Source organism: Euprymna scolopes, chromosome 22 (assembly GCF_053919585.1).
Source record: "Euprymna scolopes isolate OS-2025 chromosome 22, ASM5391958v1, whole genome shotgun sequence".
In the NCBI taxonomy this organism is placed as follows: Eukaryota; Metazoa; Mollusca; class Cephalopoda; order Sepiida; family Sepiolidae; genus Euprymna; species Euprymna scolopes.
This window is the reverse complement of record NC_136503.1, coordinates 4,221,130-4,241,065: the sequence shown is the minus strand read 5'-3', so window position 1 is coordinate 4,241,065 and position 19,936 is coordinate 4,221,130. Positions and strand designations below refer to the sequence as shown.

The window sequence follows — 19,936 nt, the reverse complement described above, 5'->3', positions numbered from 1 at the left end:
TTAGCTCTATGTGTAAGCATCTTACAGGTAAAAATTTATATGAAAAATATGCAAGCCTACCTCATGTTTCTGTTGTTGCTCTCCGAGTGCATGCTTATGAAGCGCGTGGTTTATACGTGTGCACGGCTTGGTGTCAAGCGAAAAAGAGGGAGAAAAAGGAGGTAAACGAAAGTTTATGTCAAAGGTCACCGGAAGCCGTGTAATGCCTGCGCGTGCTTCACTCCATGCGTGTGTGCTACTGCACACAGCTTCTTCTGTGTCTGTGTGTTTGATGCAGACAAAGCAAGTTTGGCAGGTCTAATATCCCCCCCCAGATAGCTAAAAGGAAAGAAAAATGGAAAAGAGCATGCAGATGTATGTGGATCAAGAGTATCGGAATGAAGAGGAAAGAGAGAGAATTTTTTTTTAAGAGGTGTCGAAGTCTGCGTATTTGCGTATAAATACTACATGACAACCACTTCGAGTCGTGCGAGTTGTAGGTGTAGGTGCAGGTTTAGGGTCTGGGGAGTGTATGTCTGGTTCATTACGTGGTGTGGAAGCAGCAGGTGTAATGACGACGGCTGAATCTGGTGTGATGATCGGGTCAGAGCAGGGTATGATTACTGGTTCTGAATCTGAAAAAATTGGCAGAAGGAAAATTAGAATCATACGAGCTTTCCGAGAAGGCGGGTTTTACGCGATCTATTGCGGTCGATGACGAAATATGTCTCAGAACGTTCTAAAACGAGATATGGTCCATCATAGAGTGGCTGGAGATGTCGTCGTATCGAGTCAATGCGGACGAAGACATACTTGCATGAATGGAGATTAGGTGGGTAGTATGGTTTGGAAGTGACCGAGCGCGGTGGTGTATACATCACTCGAGACATTGCGAGTTTCAAACGGTCAGCATAACTGGAGGTGGTGGCAGGTATAGACTTGTCGACTGTGAAAAATTCCCCAGGAAGGCCAAGAGTGGTTCCAAAAACCATCTGTCCTGGTGTAGCGTTCAAGTCTTCTTTAATAATGGATCGGAGTCCTAGAAGAACGAGCGGTAAATGTTCAATCCAGCGATGCGGTTCGGGCTGAGAAGCTAGTGCAGCTGTTAGTCGACGATGAAAGCGCCCTACCATCCCATTAGCAGAAGGATGATAGGAGGTGGTTGCAATGTGGGAAATTCCGAAAGATTTGCAAAGTTCTCAGAAGGTGTGTGACGTAAACTGAGAACCTCTGTCTGTGGTAACAGTGGTGAGTACACCACAGTTAGAGATTGCAAATGTGAGCCACTTAGCGTGTCCGCCTGGAATGTACTTCCCCAGAAAGCAGGCGGCTTCTTGTGAATTCGTGAAGAACACCAAACTCTTCAACAAGGATTATAGCACGAAAGACGTAAGAAACGCATGGAAGATCATTACAGAAGGCCGAAATAAATGTTTGTAATAAACATGTGGATGGAGAAATCCGGGATTAATGTTTCTGAACATTTAAACAAATCTCTTAGCCATGATTTATGAAGATTATTTGTATGCATATCTAAAAGGTCCATTTTTTATTCTGGGTTAAAATAGTTTCTATTTATCCAGGATTAAAATGGTCTCTACTTATCTCTTACTTAGATTCATATTTATCAGGGGTCAATGTGATTTCTAATTATTCATTGTTAATACGAAGGAGATTTCTCAATATAGGAATCTAAGGGTTCGGAGTTAGAAGTCACTTGATCAGCCAAGAGTGGAGAGTCAAGAGTTGATGAGGATGCGATAATCAGAGCAAATCACGCACGGTGATAGAGTTGGGGAGTGGGAGTCCTTAGAGGCGAAGGTAGAAGGGTAAACCATGTAGTCGAAAAGTCTGGAATTCCTGACGTCACCGATCGGTCGATTAAATAAAGAACCAACAATGTTTGTCTCGTGACGTTATTCCTTAAAACAGAAAAGGTAAATGTGTTTTATCATCATCTTATGACGAACTCTTGTGTAACTACCTTCCAAGTATTATATGTCCTCCCCACCATCATAAGTGAAGTACCTCCTCCCCTATATGTGTTACATCATATCATGCAGTCTGTATAGATAATATGAAGTCCCCAAGAATCAGTGCCTCCCTCATTATCATCGTCATCTCTTCTGAGTCTCCGTTATATATATATATATATATATATATATATATATATATATATATATATATATATATATATATATATATGTCCTCAATATGAACTCCTGTCATCTTTAAATATGTACCCCTATGCAACATCATACGATTTGAGTGTCGTGATAATTTTATTCTGCAAGAATAAAAATCGAACTTCGGTAATGCCACGGAACACAACTAAGGGTCATTTGAAAAAAAAGAAAACACACACACACACTAGACGGAATTCACACAATAATCAAGAAAAAAAAGAAAAGAAGGAAAAACACAGTCATAATATGAAAAACTCTATTAAAAAAGGGAAATAGTCACAAAATACGGTCCTTAAAACACACGAAAAAAATGCTAGACGATTTATCATACAGCCGCACACACACAAAAAGAAGTCGCAAAGAAAAAAACAGTAATAGAACAGATAAAACAAAAAGATACACGAATATTTATTTATTGCACACATACACACAATGTAAAATGAAGAAAAAACGGAAAATAATCGCACAAAAGAATGTACTTAAAATAGAGACGATATACAGTCGTAAATATGAATGAAAAAAAAAAACAAATTGCATATTCTTGCCCATTTTTAACAGACTTTGTTGTTATTGTTTACAGAAATTTTTTTTTTTGGGGGGGGGGAGGAAATTTATAACTGGAACGTTTTTTTTGTCTTGATCATAGTTAAATGCAATGTAATTATGAATTTTGTTTTGAAGAAGATGTTATACGATGTTTGAACAAGTATTGTACACATTGTTTTTAAATGTATGTATACTGTATTGTATTTGTCGTCAGGAATTCAAGCCATAATAATGTAGATAAATTAAAATGAAAAAAAAATAAGTCATAAGAAAATACAAATGAAACGATGATTAGAACGAATGGTTGGCCTAGAATATGTTAAAATTTCAGAGAGGGAACAAAAGAAAATTACGTAAGCGGGTATTTTGATAGGTTTTCAAATGTGATAAGCCAAAAGAGAGAATTTTTCTTTTTATTTAAAGTATGCTGCACGTAACGGCTCCGAGTAAAGGATAAGTCTCTGCACAATAAATTAAAAATGCAGGTGTTGGAGAGTATACGAGAATTCCTTAGGGTAGCAAAGGACTATAAGAGTCAGTACCACGGGCAAATCACATATAGTAATAAGAAGGGAGAAAAAGTAAAATATGCCGTAATACGTAGGAAGAAAAATATATAACCTTATACTTTTTTAGAGATGAATGCATGCGGGATATTCCTGTTTTGGGATCTTGGACGCTCTGATGGGGAAAAAAAATCACAGAAATCTGGGCCATAGTTAGAATTCAGTGCACAAGTAGGATTTTTGGCGCAGAGGATGGGGGTTGTTTAGTTAAGGGTGATATTTTCTAAGTCTTTGTCGATTTCTAAGAGTCCAAGAAAGGAAATCCGAGTAAATCAGTATGATGAAAAGGTGTATCTTAATAATTAGAAGCCAACCTACAACGATTTAAGTAAATGAGCTTTGATGTATGTCCCAAAAGAAATAAAATAGTTCGAAAATGAGACAAAGCTCTAATTAGTAGAACAACCACGCGGAAAGAAAGGATCAAGACACATTTGGACGAAGAGTCGTCGATTTCGCGAAGAGGTAAAATGGGACCTAGGTTTACGGCATAAGCGTGGCTGGAGGGAGCAGCTGATATGGATCATAGGAGGTAATACCCTAAACCCAAAAGGAATATGCCAGGAAGATCAGATAGAGATTCTGGGCTAAATATAATTATGGAGTCAGTTGGAAAAGGTCTGGCTAACGAAGTTTATTTATTTATTTTAATGGTGTCTGATCTTTCTTAGCCAAGTGGCTGTACAGATATAGAAAAAATGTACTAGAATTTAAAAATACGTACATTTTTTTAAAAATAGGCAGGAAAGGAGTGTTACATGAAGGACTGTCCCCTTCTCATGTAAGTAAGAAGACGTACTAGATAAGTGAAAATGACATTAGGACAAGGTTAGAATCGAACCCTGTAGGCAAGTGTTAAAGATAATGGAGAATGGAATGTTAGGATTAACAATAGACTTAATTTAAATATTGCTTATGTCGGAAAAAGAGTCGATTGCCCATTCTTTCAGAAATTTAGATATTAAATATGTCAGTTAAAGTAATGCACAATACGATATATTGTTTAAAAATAGGTTACAATTAGAATTGAGGAGTCTTTTGTTTGCTAAAAGTGTGTTTGAACAAGCATATGTAAAGCCACGCGAAAATTAGTCACGTTTGAAAACCACACTTCTGACGTCATAAACAAAGGAGATTTCTCAATATAGGAATCTGAGGGTTCGGAGTTAGAAGTCAGTTGATCAGCCAGGAGTTAGTCAGTGAAGAGTTGATGAGGATGAGATAATCAGAGCAAATCACACATGTAGAGTGGGAGTCCTTAGAGTAAACCATGTAGTCGAAAAGGTTGGAATTTCTGACGTCACTGATCGGTCGGTTGAAGAATAAAGAAATCAAATATGTTGTCTCGTGACGTCATTCCTTACAACAGAAAAGGTAAATGTGTTTTATCATCTTGTAACGAAGTCTTGTGTAACCCCCTTCAAAGTATTATGTGTCCTCCCCATCATCATAAGTGAAGTATCTCTCCTCCTCTCTATATGTGTATAAGAACTGTTGTCTCAATATCACCCGGTCCGTATCTTGTGTAGTTTCCGACGTGTAGGAGACGGGGAGTCTCGTCGTGGGCGACGAAGCGTTTCACTGAAGAACCACGGCAACACACAGCGAACCAACAAACAATGACAGCCACGGCACGAAGGTAATTAACAAAGCTCAGCTGACTGCACGAATAGAAACGGAACCCAACGGTCACTAACTGAACCCAACGGTCACTGTACTGATCGCCACGAACGTCAGAACCCGACTGCCTCGCACCTCCAATGGACCGATTTTTATTCCTCAAGATGGCCTAGCTAATTTGCATCCCGCGAGATGGTAGTGATGAATCGCATCAGCGGGCGCACTGTCGCCAGTCACGGCGTCCTTAGGCGTTGTGTTGTATCTGTAAACCGCCTCCGTACACTTCTTCCTGGCCGCGATCCTCTTCACGGTTCGATGGCACCGCTCCGCTATGCCGTCGCCGCTCGGCACATACGCGCATCGGTGTCGAAGGCGGATCCCCCAGTTGTCCATAAAATGCCTGAATTCCCTGCTGCAGAACGCCGTGTCGTTATCCGTGAGGATCTCCTCAGGCGGCCCCCTTTCGTAGAATATGGATTCCAATTCGTGGATGACACTGGTGGAATCCTGCCTCGCTAATTGGCGCCAAATCGCGAACCCCGTTGGCCCGCAGTCTATCAGCGTGAGGAAGTGTTGGCTGCCGTAGTGGGTTATATCCATACCCAACCGACTCCAGGTCGCGTCCACTCCCAGCTGTCCTTTTCGCCATCTGGCTGGGGCGGGGTCGATGGACTGGCACGTTTGGCACTCCCTGACCACTGCTCTTACTGCGCTTTTTGGTATTGATGGTCTAGCCAACTTCACAAAGTAGTAGGTCCGTTGTACTCCGGTGTGCCCACTGTCGTGATGTATCTTCCTGATTTCGTCCTCCTCGACGGAGGCAGCACACAGAGGCAATGGCTTAGCTTCTTTCTTCATAGCCTCATACCATCTCCGTGGTACCCGAGTGAGCTTGTCGGCGAGGTTGTAGTCCGAGGTGACGAGCACTACGTCTACGGACAGGTTGTACTCCGTCACCAGTTTTTTCACAGTCTCCAGCCTCCGTCTTATCAGCATTTCGCTGGCTGCCTTGGTGCGTGCCCTGGCCTTGCTCGTGAGTGTGTCCGACACCCAGTGGTGCACGCAAAGTGATTCAGTGTGCACACGCAGTTTCTTCACTTCCCATTGAAGTGCCAGGTTAATACCCTTTATTACAGCGTCGAGTTCTGCCAGGTTGATATGGGCAGCATCATTCGCCGGTCGCAGCCAGCAGGCATCCTCAACTACGGCCCCATCTTTCTCCAAAACTACACCGATCGCTAGAGAACTTGCGTCCACCCACACGCTCAGTTCGTCTCCCTGCACGCACCAGTCCCCTGTGGCGGGGTCATTCTTTTTCACACTAGCGACGGTCTCCTTTAACATTCGAACCAATATTTCGTCGGTTATCTCATCGTCCCAGCCTTTGGTGACCGCATTTGCCCTCCTTTTTATGACGCCTGTCGCCGCACGAACCCATCCGCATACTGGAAGGTGCCCCACAAGTTTCCCGCACAGGGAGAACACGGCACGTCTTGTGTAAACGTCGGGTACGTCGGGAACTGCGGTTCCACGCCTCCATTTCAGGATCCCTCGCTCCTCTTGAACGCTCAAGCCCAATACGCGGGCTCCATCCTCAAGCCGCTCAGAGTCCTTGCAGTTTAGACCAAACTCAGCAAGTTTGGATCTTACGCGCGAAGATGACATGATATCTTCGTTCACGTATATATCGTCAATGTACGCCGATGTTCCCTTTCTGATCCATTCTTCTTGTGACAACACGACATTGACGATAGCCTTCATTATCTGGGGTGCTACGTTTAGCCCAAATCCGAGTCGCGTAAGACAGTATCTCTTCCCGGAAAACATCACTGTCTGGAAAGGCCACATCGCCTCGCCGATCCGGACCTGCAAGTATGCTTTTCTCAAGTCCAGTAGGGACACATTGGACCCCTGCCGGCGCCACTCGCAGCTTGCTGGCACAGACGTCGGCGTCCGCTGTGAATACATCAACGTGCGCATTCAACTCGCGGTAGTCCATTACCGGCCTCACCTTTGACTTGTTAGGTTGGGCAACTGCCATCAGCGGTATCAGGCCCTTGGGGGGTCCAAGTTTGTCGTAGGGGTATGGAATCAGCCAACCGTTCTTAATCCATTCACGGAGCTCGCTTTCGTATGCAGGCTTTATCTGGTCGGGCATACGGTACTCTGCCACTTTGTTTTGTAGTTTGGCCGGTTCCTTGTCTTCTGACCACCTCCAAGTGGCGGTCCACGCCTTCTGTTTGTCGTCGAACTCCGCACTGAAGTCCGGCTGGTCGAATCTTAGTGCTGCGCACACCGAGGGCATATCCTGAAACTCTACAACGCCAGCGCGCGTTATGCGCACGCCGCCCAGGGCTTTGATGGCATCATAGCCTAGCAACAGGTTGAAACTCAGCGGCTTTTCGCGTGTCACCAGCGCTTCGACGTTGGCCGAGTTTCCAGTTCTTGTGCGAATGTGTACCACACCCACGCCGCAACACATTCGTATTTTTCCAGTAATGGTAGTTATCCTGACGTTCTTCTTTTTCCACGCCCGACAGAAGTCTGCACACACTATGGTGCGGGAGAAACCGGAATCAAGGAGGGCTGAACATAACGTGTCATTAACTCGGACCTGAATGACAGGGAGCGCCTTGTTTATTTTCTGTTCAGGGAAGAGCTCGGCACTGGCACCTTGTCCCCGTCCCCGTTTCCCGCACAGTCTCGGGCCATGTGCCCAGTCTTGTTACAGCGGTAGCAGCGAACAGCCGTCGACCGCCTTCTACAATTTCTTGCCATGTGGCCCCGCCCGTTGCATCTGTAGCAGATGACATCACCTTGCGGGCTGGGTCCCTGAGACGGTCCTTCGCCACTTGGTGGGGCCTGTGCGACGGCGACTACCGGTTCCTGCACCGTCGAGTCATCCTTCATTATTGTCCTGGCTCTGTCCACTAGGTCACTCAGCGGTAGTGAGGACATGGTAGAGGTTGCTCGCAGGAGCTGCTTTGCTCCAGCGGGGAGTCCTGACAGGAATTTTTAGGCTAGGGCCCTCTCGGGAAGACCGCCGAACAACACCATCAGCTTCTTAAGCTCGGCGAGATACACGTCCACAGTTTCGCCCAAGCGTATAGGCCTCGTCTCAAACTGCTCCCATGCAGTGGCGGGGTCAGTGGCGAACGCCCTGTACAACGCCGCCTTGATACTCGAGTAGTCACACTTTTCCTCAGCGCTGAGTTGCTGATATACAGCGAAGGCCCCGCCGGTCAGCCGCAGAGGAATCACGCGCTCGATATTTTTCACGCCGGACAACTGACAATGTAACTCGACCTTCTCAACTCAGCTGAGTACCGGGTCGGATCCGTCGAATTCCGGTATCAACTTTAGATCGAACCTATCCGCCATTGAAGAAAAGAAAACCAAGTTCGGAGTGGGGGGGGGGCGAAATAGCTTGTAAGAGTATCTTGTGTAGTTTCCGACGTGTAGGAGACGGGGAGTCTCGTCGTGGGCGACGAAGCGTTTCACTGAAGAACCACGGCAACACACAGCGAACCAACAAACAATGACAGCCACGGCGCGAAGGTAATTAACAAAGCTCAGCTGACTGCACGAATAGAAACGGAACCCAACGGTCACTAACTGAACCCAATGGTCACTGTACTGATCGCGAACGTCAGAACCCGACTGCCTCGCACCTCCAATGGACCGATTTTTATTCCTCAAGATGGCCTAGCTAATTTGCATCCCCGCGAGATCTCGCGCGATCCTGCGAGATTCCGTCTCTAATAAAAGCAGGCAGGCGCCATCTTGGAACTCTTTCTTCCGCTTCCCCGACCACAGGATCAGCCACCACCCCGCACGCCAGGCACACACGGACCCTCTTGCGCCGAGGGCTACGGTTAGTCTCACAATTATGTGTCCTCCCCATCATCATAAGTGAAGTATCTCTCCTCCTCTCTATATGTGTATAAGAACTGTTGTCTCAATATCACCCGGTCCGTATTAATATGAAAACTCCAAGAATTGTCACAGTCGTCCTCACGATGTCATATAAATGTCTTCCCATCAGAATTGTCGTCACCATCGTAATTCGTGTATTATATGTACCCCGTTATACATGTCCTGTTATGTACCCAATATGTACCCCTATGCAACATTTATATTGTCATAAATCGACATTTCTGGAATGGTATACATCAACATACCACATTCTTCTGTTCTATTTTGCACAATTCATAACTTCTGACCTTGGAATATAAACAGTTCTTTGTTTTCGTGATAATTACAATTTCAGCTACTTTTATAGGACACAAGAATGTACATCAAATCAACTCGGAATGTTCGTGTATGAACACCTCTGCTTTCAAATGTGTATCGCCACGTCTCCATATCCAATAGGCGTTCTACTTATATAAGCTCTTTCTCATAGTGGCTGCTCTCAGTGGAACCTGTCGCTTAACATCAACTTGTTCGGCATAATAAGAAACGACCTTTGGTCGATCAAGAAGACATTATCGAAGCCAATTCTATGTATGTAAGCGTTACGCAATCCAACTGACAACATTCTGCAGTATCTATGATATCTCTATCCATGATGCCTTTCAATTGTCGGTAAGCGTAATATTATACAAGCGTTCCAAAAGTAATGCCTCCTATTTTTTATTTCGTCCGAATGGATCAGAAGAGACTGCAAATTGCATTGTTATGATGACTTAACTTATGCATTCATGACCTAAAAATTTCATCTCTCTGTTACAGATATTAACGGTATTATACTCTAAGAAAGCAACCTCTATCGTAGACGTGCGTCAGAAGCAGAGATGCGTCATTGAATTCCCGGTAAAAATGCATTGATAAATAGGATTGGAATGTTTGGTTTTAATAAAGAAAGATACGTGACAAAAGTCCAGGCAAGGATTTTTGGTTACGTAGATAAATGACGTAACGAGTTTAGAGACACCTTAGAAAGTTAGTAGAGTGTAACGGGCAGTCGGGGACGACTGAGAGATGAAATGGCACCCATCAACGGCAAGATCGACAATTAAGATGTAGACAGGACTGTATCAGCGTTCAACCTTTCCAAGATGGAAACATCATCTTGGAATAAAGGTTGCCGAAAAGAAACCCGAAGATCTGTTGTTCGTGGTAGAATTTTTATTGCAGCTTTCGACAAGATCAAAGATGAACCAAATGTGTTCCCTAATTGGCCGAATGTTATAACCCCAAATTCGTCCCTTTTGTTGAAGGTATGTCTTCCTTTGTCTGGCAAGAGACAAAAATGTTTATCATATCCCTTAATTGTTGTTATATGTAAACATAGACCAGGTAAGTTATTTTTGTGACATTTTAAAAACTAGGCGATCACACGTAAATACATGTGAGAAGAACAGACGTACACCCAATAAAACAATCGTTACATACACGTGCATATATATATATATATATATATATATATATATATATATATATATACTCGGTATACAACACTACAGTATACAACACTAGGTTGCATCCGATAAAATAACAAACACTGACGCCATACACATTCCTCACCCACTATGACCCCAAATTAGATATCATATTCGTTAGAGATACGAGCTCTTAAGGAATACAGGCCTGTATCTTCAATAAACTTGCAAGGCAGAAGTAAAAAAGAAAACGAAAAACTATTGCACATGATTGAAGATCTGTGCTCTCGGCAGAAAAATACTATTCACAAATCAAGAAAAAAGCTCTTGCTATTATCTTTGCAGTTACAAAGTTCCACCGATATTTACAAGGATGAATTTTTTTACTGCAGACTGACTATAAACTTCTGTTGACCATCTTGAGGCTGTAAAAAGGAACTATATGTCTATGCAGCGAATACATTGCTGAGGTGGGAGACTTGTTTGCTAAATTACGATTTAAAGTTAGAGTATCTCTCATTCAAGTATGTCGGACATACGGACAGACTTTCAAGGTTGGTCCTGAGACAGAGTGAATCTATAAAGGACGCAGTAATCGCTTCCTTATGTATCGATATGTAACGTTGCTCAAACCGTGTTCGTTACAGTTCAAACTTCTCCCGGACTTCCACACAGTCCAGAATTGTCGGACAGGAACAAACAAAAATAAATAAATCTGGGTCGACATTTTTTAGCAAATAAATTTATTACCGTTATTCTACACTATCAACACCATCTGAAAAAGTCTCTCCCTATCACCCATTTCGCCTGGCATACACTTTTCTTTTCCGACCATAGCCAGTCATTTCTCGTCTTTACATTTACACGTTCATTTTATTCGACGCCGACTTTGTTTTGTTTTTTTTCAACCAAGTAGTATTTTTATCTCTTTTCTTATCGCGCACACTTCCTAATTTGCATATGCGCTTTTTTCGGCTGCTGCTGTTGCTAATCTCTTCGCAAGCCAGCCATCATTTGCTGCTGTTGATATTTTTTCCACGCGCTCATGTGCACCATGTTACAGGAAGTGAAATTAAAATCATGATGCAGAATACTATCAAAAACGTTTCGGTCATACTACATGAAATCACACGTGAAGTACAAAAAGATAAATTTAATAGTGCTGCAAAATAGAAAATCACAAATATTTTTTGTGTGTGATGACGTCTTACTATATAGCAATACTAAAAGTATTACAAAACGGGCGAATGAAAGATTTTCATATGGGTCAGCCATGAATAAACAGAATAAAGATATAAATTGCGTAGTAAAGTAAATAAGTCCCGTGTTTGAAAACAAAGCAAACAAAATTTAGATGGTCTCTTGTGATAAGAAAATTTAGATGGTCTCTATTGTGTTAAGAAAATCTAGATGGTCTCTATTGTGTTAAGAAAATCTAGATGGTCTCTATTGTGCTAAGAAACGCTATGACCCAGAAGGAAAAGCTTTCTACAAAACTTACAAAAGCAACACGTCTGAGACCAACAATCGGAAATACAAGGTGCTTTAAATTAGTCCAGACTGTTTTTGCATCGGCATTTAAAATCGCAGACTCTCGAAAATTCAGTATATTACTGCTGTATACCTTATGAGAGTACTGACCAATTTTTATGATTTCAGGTTCAAATGAACAGCTACAACAAGAAGTAGAATGCGCCCTACTAAAGCCTGATCGTCACAGCTGGTAAATTTCGAAAATGCAATCAGGAGGTAAGGACATTTTAGAAGAACGATATGCAATAAAATTCCGTTTAAATATGAAAAAATATAAATGCCACAGGAACGTATGGAATATTTTAGACTGCTTTTGGAATATCTTGCATAAATCAAGCATCAGTTTTTGAGTGGTATAAGAGGTTCAAGGAAGGCAGGGAATCTGTGAGGGATGTTCAAAGGTGTGGGAGGAGTAAGGAAGTCAGAACACCAGAGTTGATTTGCCAAATAAATAATTTCATGGATAAGGACCGTCCTGGATCTATAAAGACAATAAGTACATAGTTTGATGTCAGTGTGGGAACTGTACACAATTATTCGCGAGGAAACGAAGATGCGGAAGATTTGCGCTACGTTTGTCCCAAGGGTACTCCATCCTTGTCACAGACTATTTTAGCAAAATGGGCATCAAGAAAATTCTGTACCCTCTTATAGTTCATATTTGCTCCCTGTTACTTTTGGTTATTCCCTAAGCTCAAGGAAAACTTTATAGGCTGTCGTAATATAAAAATTGAGGAGATGAAAGAAGCTGCGACGAGGGTCATTGACATGCTCACACAAGAGGACTTCCATGGGGCTTTCCAGAAGTTGTTGGAATGGTACAAGGGCATTGCAGCCGGAGGAGATTACTTCGAATGGAGAGTAGAGTTCATGTGTATACTATTAATAGAGTGCTCATACGAGAAAAGTTTTGAAACTTATTGAAGACATCTTAAGTTCTCGCATGAAAGACACCTTGGAAGTTATCGGATGTTATTTGTTTATTACTGTTTCACGAATGAGCATGCGTGAATCGTTAACTTTTTTCTTCAAAAAGAGTCACCACTTATCAAGGCCCGGAGACCACTCGAAGATAAGGGTTAATGAGCGTACAGTAGTCAATGGGAAAATATCGTAGTCATCGTTAGTAATGTGAATTTGGTAAATTGGATTACTTAAGGGGAGAGTTCAAGAACTTGTTTGTGTTGTAGTCTGCTGGAAAGCAGGCAAACGGAACAGAGTTCCACACTTGTGTAGTTCTGATTTGCGTTGTAGTCTGCTGGAAAGCAGGCAAACGGAACAGAGTTCAACAGTCGTGTAATTCTAAGAAAGAAGCTCTGTTCCTGGAATCTATGTTTAGGTTAAGGCACAGATAAAGAGTGGAGAAAATTATTGATAGTGGTTTCAGCTAGATGAGTGTTTTTCGTGAAAGTTTTGCAAGGGAGGATCATAGATTGGAGCTCAGACGATGAAGATGCCATAAAAATAAAGATAAAACAGAGACGTCTTGTGGAATCGCTCAACCTTGGAATTACTCTGGGGGTGATAAGGGGAGGTCAGCACATGCTGGACACCAAGGACGTCGAGTACCTCCTTCATAATCCGATTCACATTCTCTGCACCATTGTCGGTAACTAATTGCTCTGGGGGCCCATACCTCGGATAAATCTCACCTAAGATTACACCGGCCACCGACTGAGCGGTTTTATCTGGCACTGCGTAACCCTCTGGCCAGCTACTAAGCCAGTCCACTATGCTCACGATATATACTACCTTCTGTCAAGGGGTAGGGTCCGGAGATGTCCAAACTTTCTTTCTGGAAGGGATCCTGCGGGTGATATCTACTGTGAGTCTGACATGTTACGCATCTATTTACCCATTCTACAACATCCTTGACCAGTCCCGGCCAAGAATAATTTCTGAATATCAACTGATACGTCTTTTCGATTCCCAAGTGTCCTGCCTACTCATGGGCCTGATCCAGGACTTCTTTCCGGAGTCGGGCTGGTACCACCATCTTTAATCCCATTTCTCCGTCTCGACCAACAATATAATACAGCCTGGCGTGGTGAAGGCTGTATTTTTGGGTTCGACTTTCCTCCACCCGAGCTCTTAACCCTGCTAATTCCTTATCTTTTTGACCTGCTTCGATTATTTCGACCCAATCAAGGTCGACAATAGGCTCAGCTTCAGTCTCATTCCAGTCCGGTCTTTCCCTTATGGTGTAGGAATTAATCACTCCTACCTGGAAAGCCCTATCATCCACTCCCGGTTCCAATCCTCCCCATTGAGGACTACCTGCCAGTAACCTGATCTTAAGTCTAGGGTGGTAAAGCATCTCGCTTTATCCAACAAAGCCAGTATGTCATCTAATAGGGGCAGAGACACCGCTAAGGGTTTGATAATGGCACTTAGCTTCCGGACATCCACATAAAATCTGTGTGCCCTGTTTTTCTTTTTTACAATTACCATGGGGAAACTCCACGGTAAGCTGGAGTGTTCAATTATCCCCGCTTCCTACATCTCAGACACCGCCTCCTCTACAATTTTTCTCTTCTGTGGTAAATAGGTTGCAGGGAAGCGAAAAGGGCATCCCATATTAGGCTATGATGTCTATTTTGAACTCTGTCAAGTCAGGATAAAATGCTTCTGGTAGCTCCTGCCCAAACGTGAAAACAGTACTTCATCTTTGAACGTACCTGGCTCTTATACAGATGAAGAATTACATTAACGGTGACATATCTACTAGAGCGGTAAAATGATACCGCCATTTTCTCAGCGACCTTGGAAACGGATTTTATGTTTTTTTTTACATAGGAGTCACCACTTATTAAGATCCCGAGGCCACTCGAGGATAACGGTTATTCGTGTACATTACTCAATGGGATAATATCGTAGTAATCGTTAAATCGCCGAGAGGCGGTCACATCAGATTCCTGGTATGCTGAAAACGAATAACAAAACTCACGCAGGGAAGAAAGATTTGATAAATTGGATTATTTAAGGGGACGATTTATACATGACAAATTATTTATGTTAAGAATAAGTAGGTTTGAAAACACTTTTTAAAGCGCACGTCAATCTGGCTTAATGGTTATTATATTTGACTAACTGTATTTAGGTTTTGGTTTCGATCTCAGCTCGAGGATTTATTTTCACTTACAAGAATTGAACTGTTTAGAGCAAACATAATACTCACATGTATATGTCTCAGTTTCTTTCCGTTTTTTACTTAATTTTTTTTAAAGGAATTTACGTTTAATACTTACGATATTTCTGTTTATAATAAATAAGAAATATTCATTAATTAAAATATAATATTTATGTGTAATTTACGACTGGCCAACGCCGGGCGGCATGCTAGTTTGCATATGCATTCGATGTTATTCTGGGAGAACCATTTTCTGGAAATGGCCGAATTTAGAACAAGTTTTAAAAATGGTCTAAGAAAACGATGATATAATTAATCGATTCCCTTAAAACATTAGTAAATCGATCCCCCCCCCTTTTTTTTTTTTACTATTTGGCCACTTGACGATCATATCATTTATTCTTTTAAATGCACGTTGAAATTAATTGTTTGGTAATATGTGAATTGGGTCACGTCATTTAATTCAACACGCCAAGACGGCAACATACGAATACTAGGATAATTGAAAACAGGTTTGTTGTTTGTGGACGGATTCATTAGTGATAAACATTATAACACGGCGCGTGACGCCCAGCAACGCAAATTTGTATTTGAAATTATGTTTCTTTTTTACTCACATTCAAACTATATCGCCATTTGAACGCAAGGGGCTACTATTTGGGACCAGACATAGGAAAGATTATCGAGATGTTGGTTTACATTACATTTAAACTACTGCATATCAGTACAATCAGGGAAACAGTAAGCAGAAAGGGAATTCCAAAGTCTAGCTGTTCGGGGGAAGAAACTGTTAGAGTAGAAAGCTTTCTGGCATTTAGGGACCTCAACAGTAAGGGGTGTGATTTTGTTGCTAAGCGGGTTTGTCGAGGGGGCACAATTGCAACGAGTTCATCAGAGCACATTCCATTAAAATACTTGTAAAACAGGCACAGAGATGCAGCATTGCGGCGATGGGACAGGGGTTCGAGCTTAGTTGATAAATGAGACCTATTAGTGTGACTTACCTCTCTGTCTGTAAGATCACCCCACTGACCTTTGGAAAAACTTCGGCTCGTGTCGTTAAATCGCCGAGAGGCGGTCACATCAGATTCCTGGTATGCTGAAAACGAATAACAAAACTCACGCAGGGAAGAAAGATTGCAGACACTTGAATTCTATTCTAATGAAGGTTAATTTCACAAAAAATATTACAGACTTTTTACAATATTTTTTGTTTTTAGAAAGTTTTAAAAGTCTCAAATCTTTAGTCTTCGCAGACGTCACTCAAACAGGTCGGAGGAGGGGCGTGTTGGTCACGTCTTCAGGGAACGGCGAGTTTCCATGCAATCTGTGCCCCTTGGAATCAAACGGGGATCTGCTTAATCTTTGAGCGGGTTAACATTATATAGTGGGGGGTGTCGGAATGGAAAGTCTCCTAAGCGAATCAAATTACGACACGCAGGTGCGGATTGTATGTGTGCAGCTCGGCTATAGTCGAGAGCTTTGAAATCTGGGAACCAAAATCAACAATCAATTCCTATGACCTCAAAAGATCACGTCCCATCATTCAGACAGCCATAGTCTGAAGGATTCTCTGGGTCGACAAGTACAGTCGAATATTCTAACATTCTCCCCTTTCCTGTTGTTCACCTCTCAAACAACACTATATCTCCGATTTTCAAACAATAAAGCAAAATATATCTATATATTTCAATTCAAGTTTTGGGATATCTGCCGTTGCCTGGGATCTATTAAAGCTATCTCAGCATAGTTATCCGGTCCTCCTCAGGTCCATGGGAAGTCTGACCCCCCCGAATGGTGAGCAAAACGCTCCCTTAGGTCAATTAGGTCACATTAGATTAAAAACTCTTTTTGGACCCTATCCAAGAGGGAGAAGCTAGTGGTCGATGCACCAGCCCAGATGTGGCAACAATACTCCATGCGAATGGTAGGCTTTTAAAGGTACAGGATACTCTCAGATGTGAGTAGTCTTCTAGCTCAATAGAGAGAACCACCTTATTTCCATCAGCCTTCGAAATGTTCTCAGCGTACTAGACCGAGGAGTTTGAAGGAAGAATTCGTAGTTAGGGCATTATTTATCATGGGTATCAGTGGTTGGAGAGGCGTCTTTTTGTTATTGTTAAAGGAGAATAACTTATTAGCATTAAATATTAACATCCCATTTCACTGAGGTTATTTGCTAACGATTCTGCCATTATCTTAGATTTATGTCTATCCGTTCTTCCCTCATGCATATCATAGAGCGTCGTATCATCAACAAATATAACCATCTCGGACACAATGTTATCAGAGAGTAACATTTTGAAAGTAAATAGTTGCATAGCAAAATTATATATATCTGTTTTTACTTTTTTGTATATAGAAGCAGTTTTGAACCGTTGCTTATTTTTGTATTTAATTTTCACTTCCTAAGCGGTGAAAAGGAGGTAGATTACCCCCCCCCACTTTATTTTTGTTTTTCGTTATCCCATTTTGTTTTGATGGGACGTATTTATTATTTATTTTATTATTGTTTATTACGTGAATAAATTATATCAATGGACAAGTGCTTCTGGGTATGATCTGTCATCAGCATGGATCAACCATCGACAAGGATCGAACTGATGACTACACCACAGATGTATAGATAAAAATGTATTTTTTCTAATACTTAATCGTTTTACTCGCAAAGTGTAACATGCATCTATATTTTGGTTAATTTTTTTTTCAAGTACATCTATATAAGAGCCAAGTACGTCCAAAGATGGAGTACTGCTGCCACATCTGGACAGGAGCTGCTAAAAATAGCCTATCCTGCCTTGACAGAGTACAAAATAGACTTCGTGGTTTGGTGGGGGATGCCCTTTTCTCTTCCCCGCAACCTTTTTCCCACAAAAGAGACATAGCGAGTCTGTCATTGTTCTATCATTATTTCCATAGCAAGTGCTCGTCTGAGCTCCATTCTCTGGTCCCCCCTCGCCAATCTTTCACGAAAAACACCCGACTAGCTGAAACCACCGTCAATAATTTTCCCCACTCCTTATCTGTGCCTAAATCAAAACGTAGATTTCACGAACAAAGCTTCTTTCTTAGAACTGCATGCCTGTGGAACTCTGTTCCGCTTGCCTGTTTCCCTCCCGACTTCAACCTGGATGTCTTCAAGTCCAACACAAACAAATTCCTGATGACCCCCCCCTAAGTAATGACACCTTATCAATTCTCCAATACTATTGTTACACTATCCCATTGAGTACTGTACACACAATAACCCTTATCCCCGAGTGGCCATTGGGCCTTGATAAGTGGTGAACTCCATGTAAAAAAAAAAATTTTTCCCCGAGAAACTTTTCTGCACTTATATCAATCCAACGCACCCCTTCACTCTTGCATACCTGAACATTTTCTGTTCTGGCAGTTTTTTTTTCCTCCGACTAATTGCCTATAAAATCCTTTCCCTGCTTTCCATTTCTCTGACCACACAAGCCGAAATTTAAATGTAATATGACCAAATATATTGCTGTCAAGTTCCCCATTCAAGTTTCGCTCCACAAGTCTGAGTCCTATCACAGTATGCTGTTCCGTTGCATTCAGTGACAATATCCATTTGTTTAGAGCAGGGTTCCCAACGGGGTCGGTACCGCCCACGAGGGGGGGGGCGTTACAAGACCTCAGGTGGGCGGTGGCCAAATTTATCCTATAGGGATTCCTTTAGATCCTTTAGGGTTGTGAAAAAAAGAGCTTCTAGTAACATAATCAGGTTTTCTCAACCCATTTTCTTTGGGATTCACAATTCAATATGGAAATTGATTCAATCACATTTATTTTTAATTAGAAAAATTAATTCAAGCATCACACCCTGTACTATTGACAAAGCTATATGAATATTCAGTTAATTATTTTTACTTTAATTTTGTACCAATAACGTTATTATTATGTAAGGATGCATGTAGGGAGGGGGCAGTAGTAGGTATTAGAGTGTTCTAGGGGTGCGTTTGCCGAAAAAGTTTGGGAAACCCTGGTTTAGAAGGAATAAAAGTAAATGCACACACATACACACACCAGTCCAACCAGGCATGAAAATGATCATCCCTGTAATGAAAATATTTTACAATGTAAGAAATAAATGCAACAGTTACAAAACGTGTTTTCTTTACGTAATTTTATTAGTGAAACGATTATTAAACCGTCTGAAATGTTCGTGCCAAATTTTAATCACGTGACACGCAATGATCAAATGGATTTTTGTAGCCAAGTTTTACTAACTACTCATAAATAGTGATATGTTTTGATAAGCCTTTCTGTCCGTGTGGTAACGGTATGAAGAGACATATAAACAAGTGCCCACGGTTAGCGTGTGCCCACTGTAGAAAAGCACTGGCACGCGAACCTTGAAACCTTCCAATACAAAAATAGTGTAAGTAAATTTAGGCGCTGGTGGGAGTTGAAGGCGCAGCATAAAAAGATAAATTTTTTTGTCTACATAAATCTTTCACTTTTAGACGTTGATACAATTATACACTGTGAACCAAGTGCAAGAGAGATGCAAATAATTGCACTGAAAATAATGGTTAGAACCTTATATATCTTTCAGCTGAAATGTGTGAGATAGCAGGTAAATATCTGATATCAAGTAGGATGCCTCATCTCTAGCTAGAAGAAAAAGAATAAATGAAAAAAAATATGCTTGTAAACGGTTGAAATATTCTTATTCATTTATGGCACACATGAAAAACACATTTGAGTAAAATAAACGTAAACTAAACGTATATATTGGTTTGATTGTATAGCTAAGGCTGCTATTGTGATGATGTTGTGGAGAGTCATAGTAATAAGCACCCACGGTTGGCGTGTGTCCGCTGTACGGAAGCATTGGCACACGAACATAGAACCCTTCCGATACTAGAATAATACGAGTATGCAAATTTAAGCGCTGTTGAAAATACGATGTGATAACATAAACAGATTTATTGTTTCAAATAAGGTTTTCGTTTTTAGACATTGTCTCGTTAACTT

The 19,936-nt window shown here is 41.7% G+C and overlaps 1 protein-coding gene across 1 annotated transcript; it reads right to left on the bottom strand.

Moving 5' to 3' along the window:
* Positions 1–644: 644 nt before the first annotated feature.
* On the bottom strand, positions 645–1,112 carry LOC145243805 (uncharacterized). The gene has a single exon (XM_080106836.1). It carries the CDS (start codon positions 1,110–1,112, stop codon positions 645–647), a length of 468 nt encoding a protein of 155 aa, XP_079962962.1.
* Positions 1,113–19,936: the final 18,824 nt, after the last annotated feature.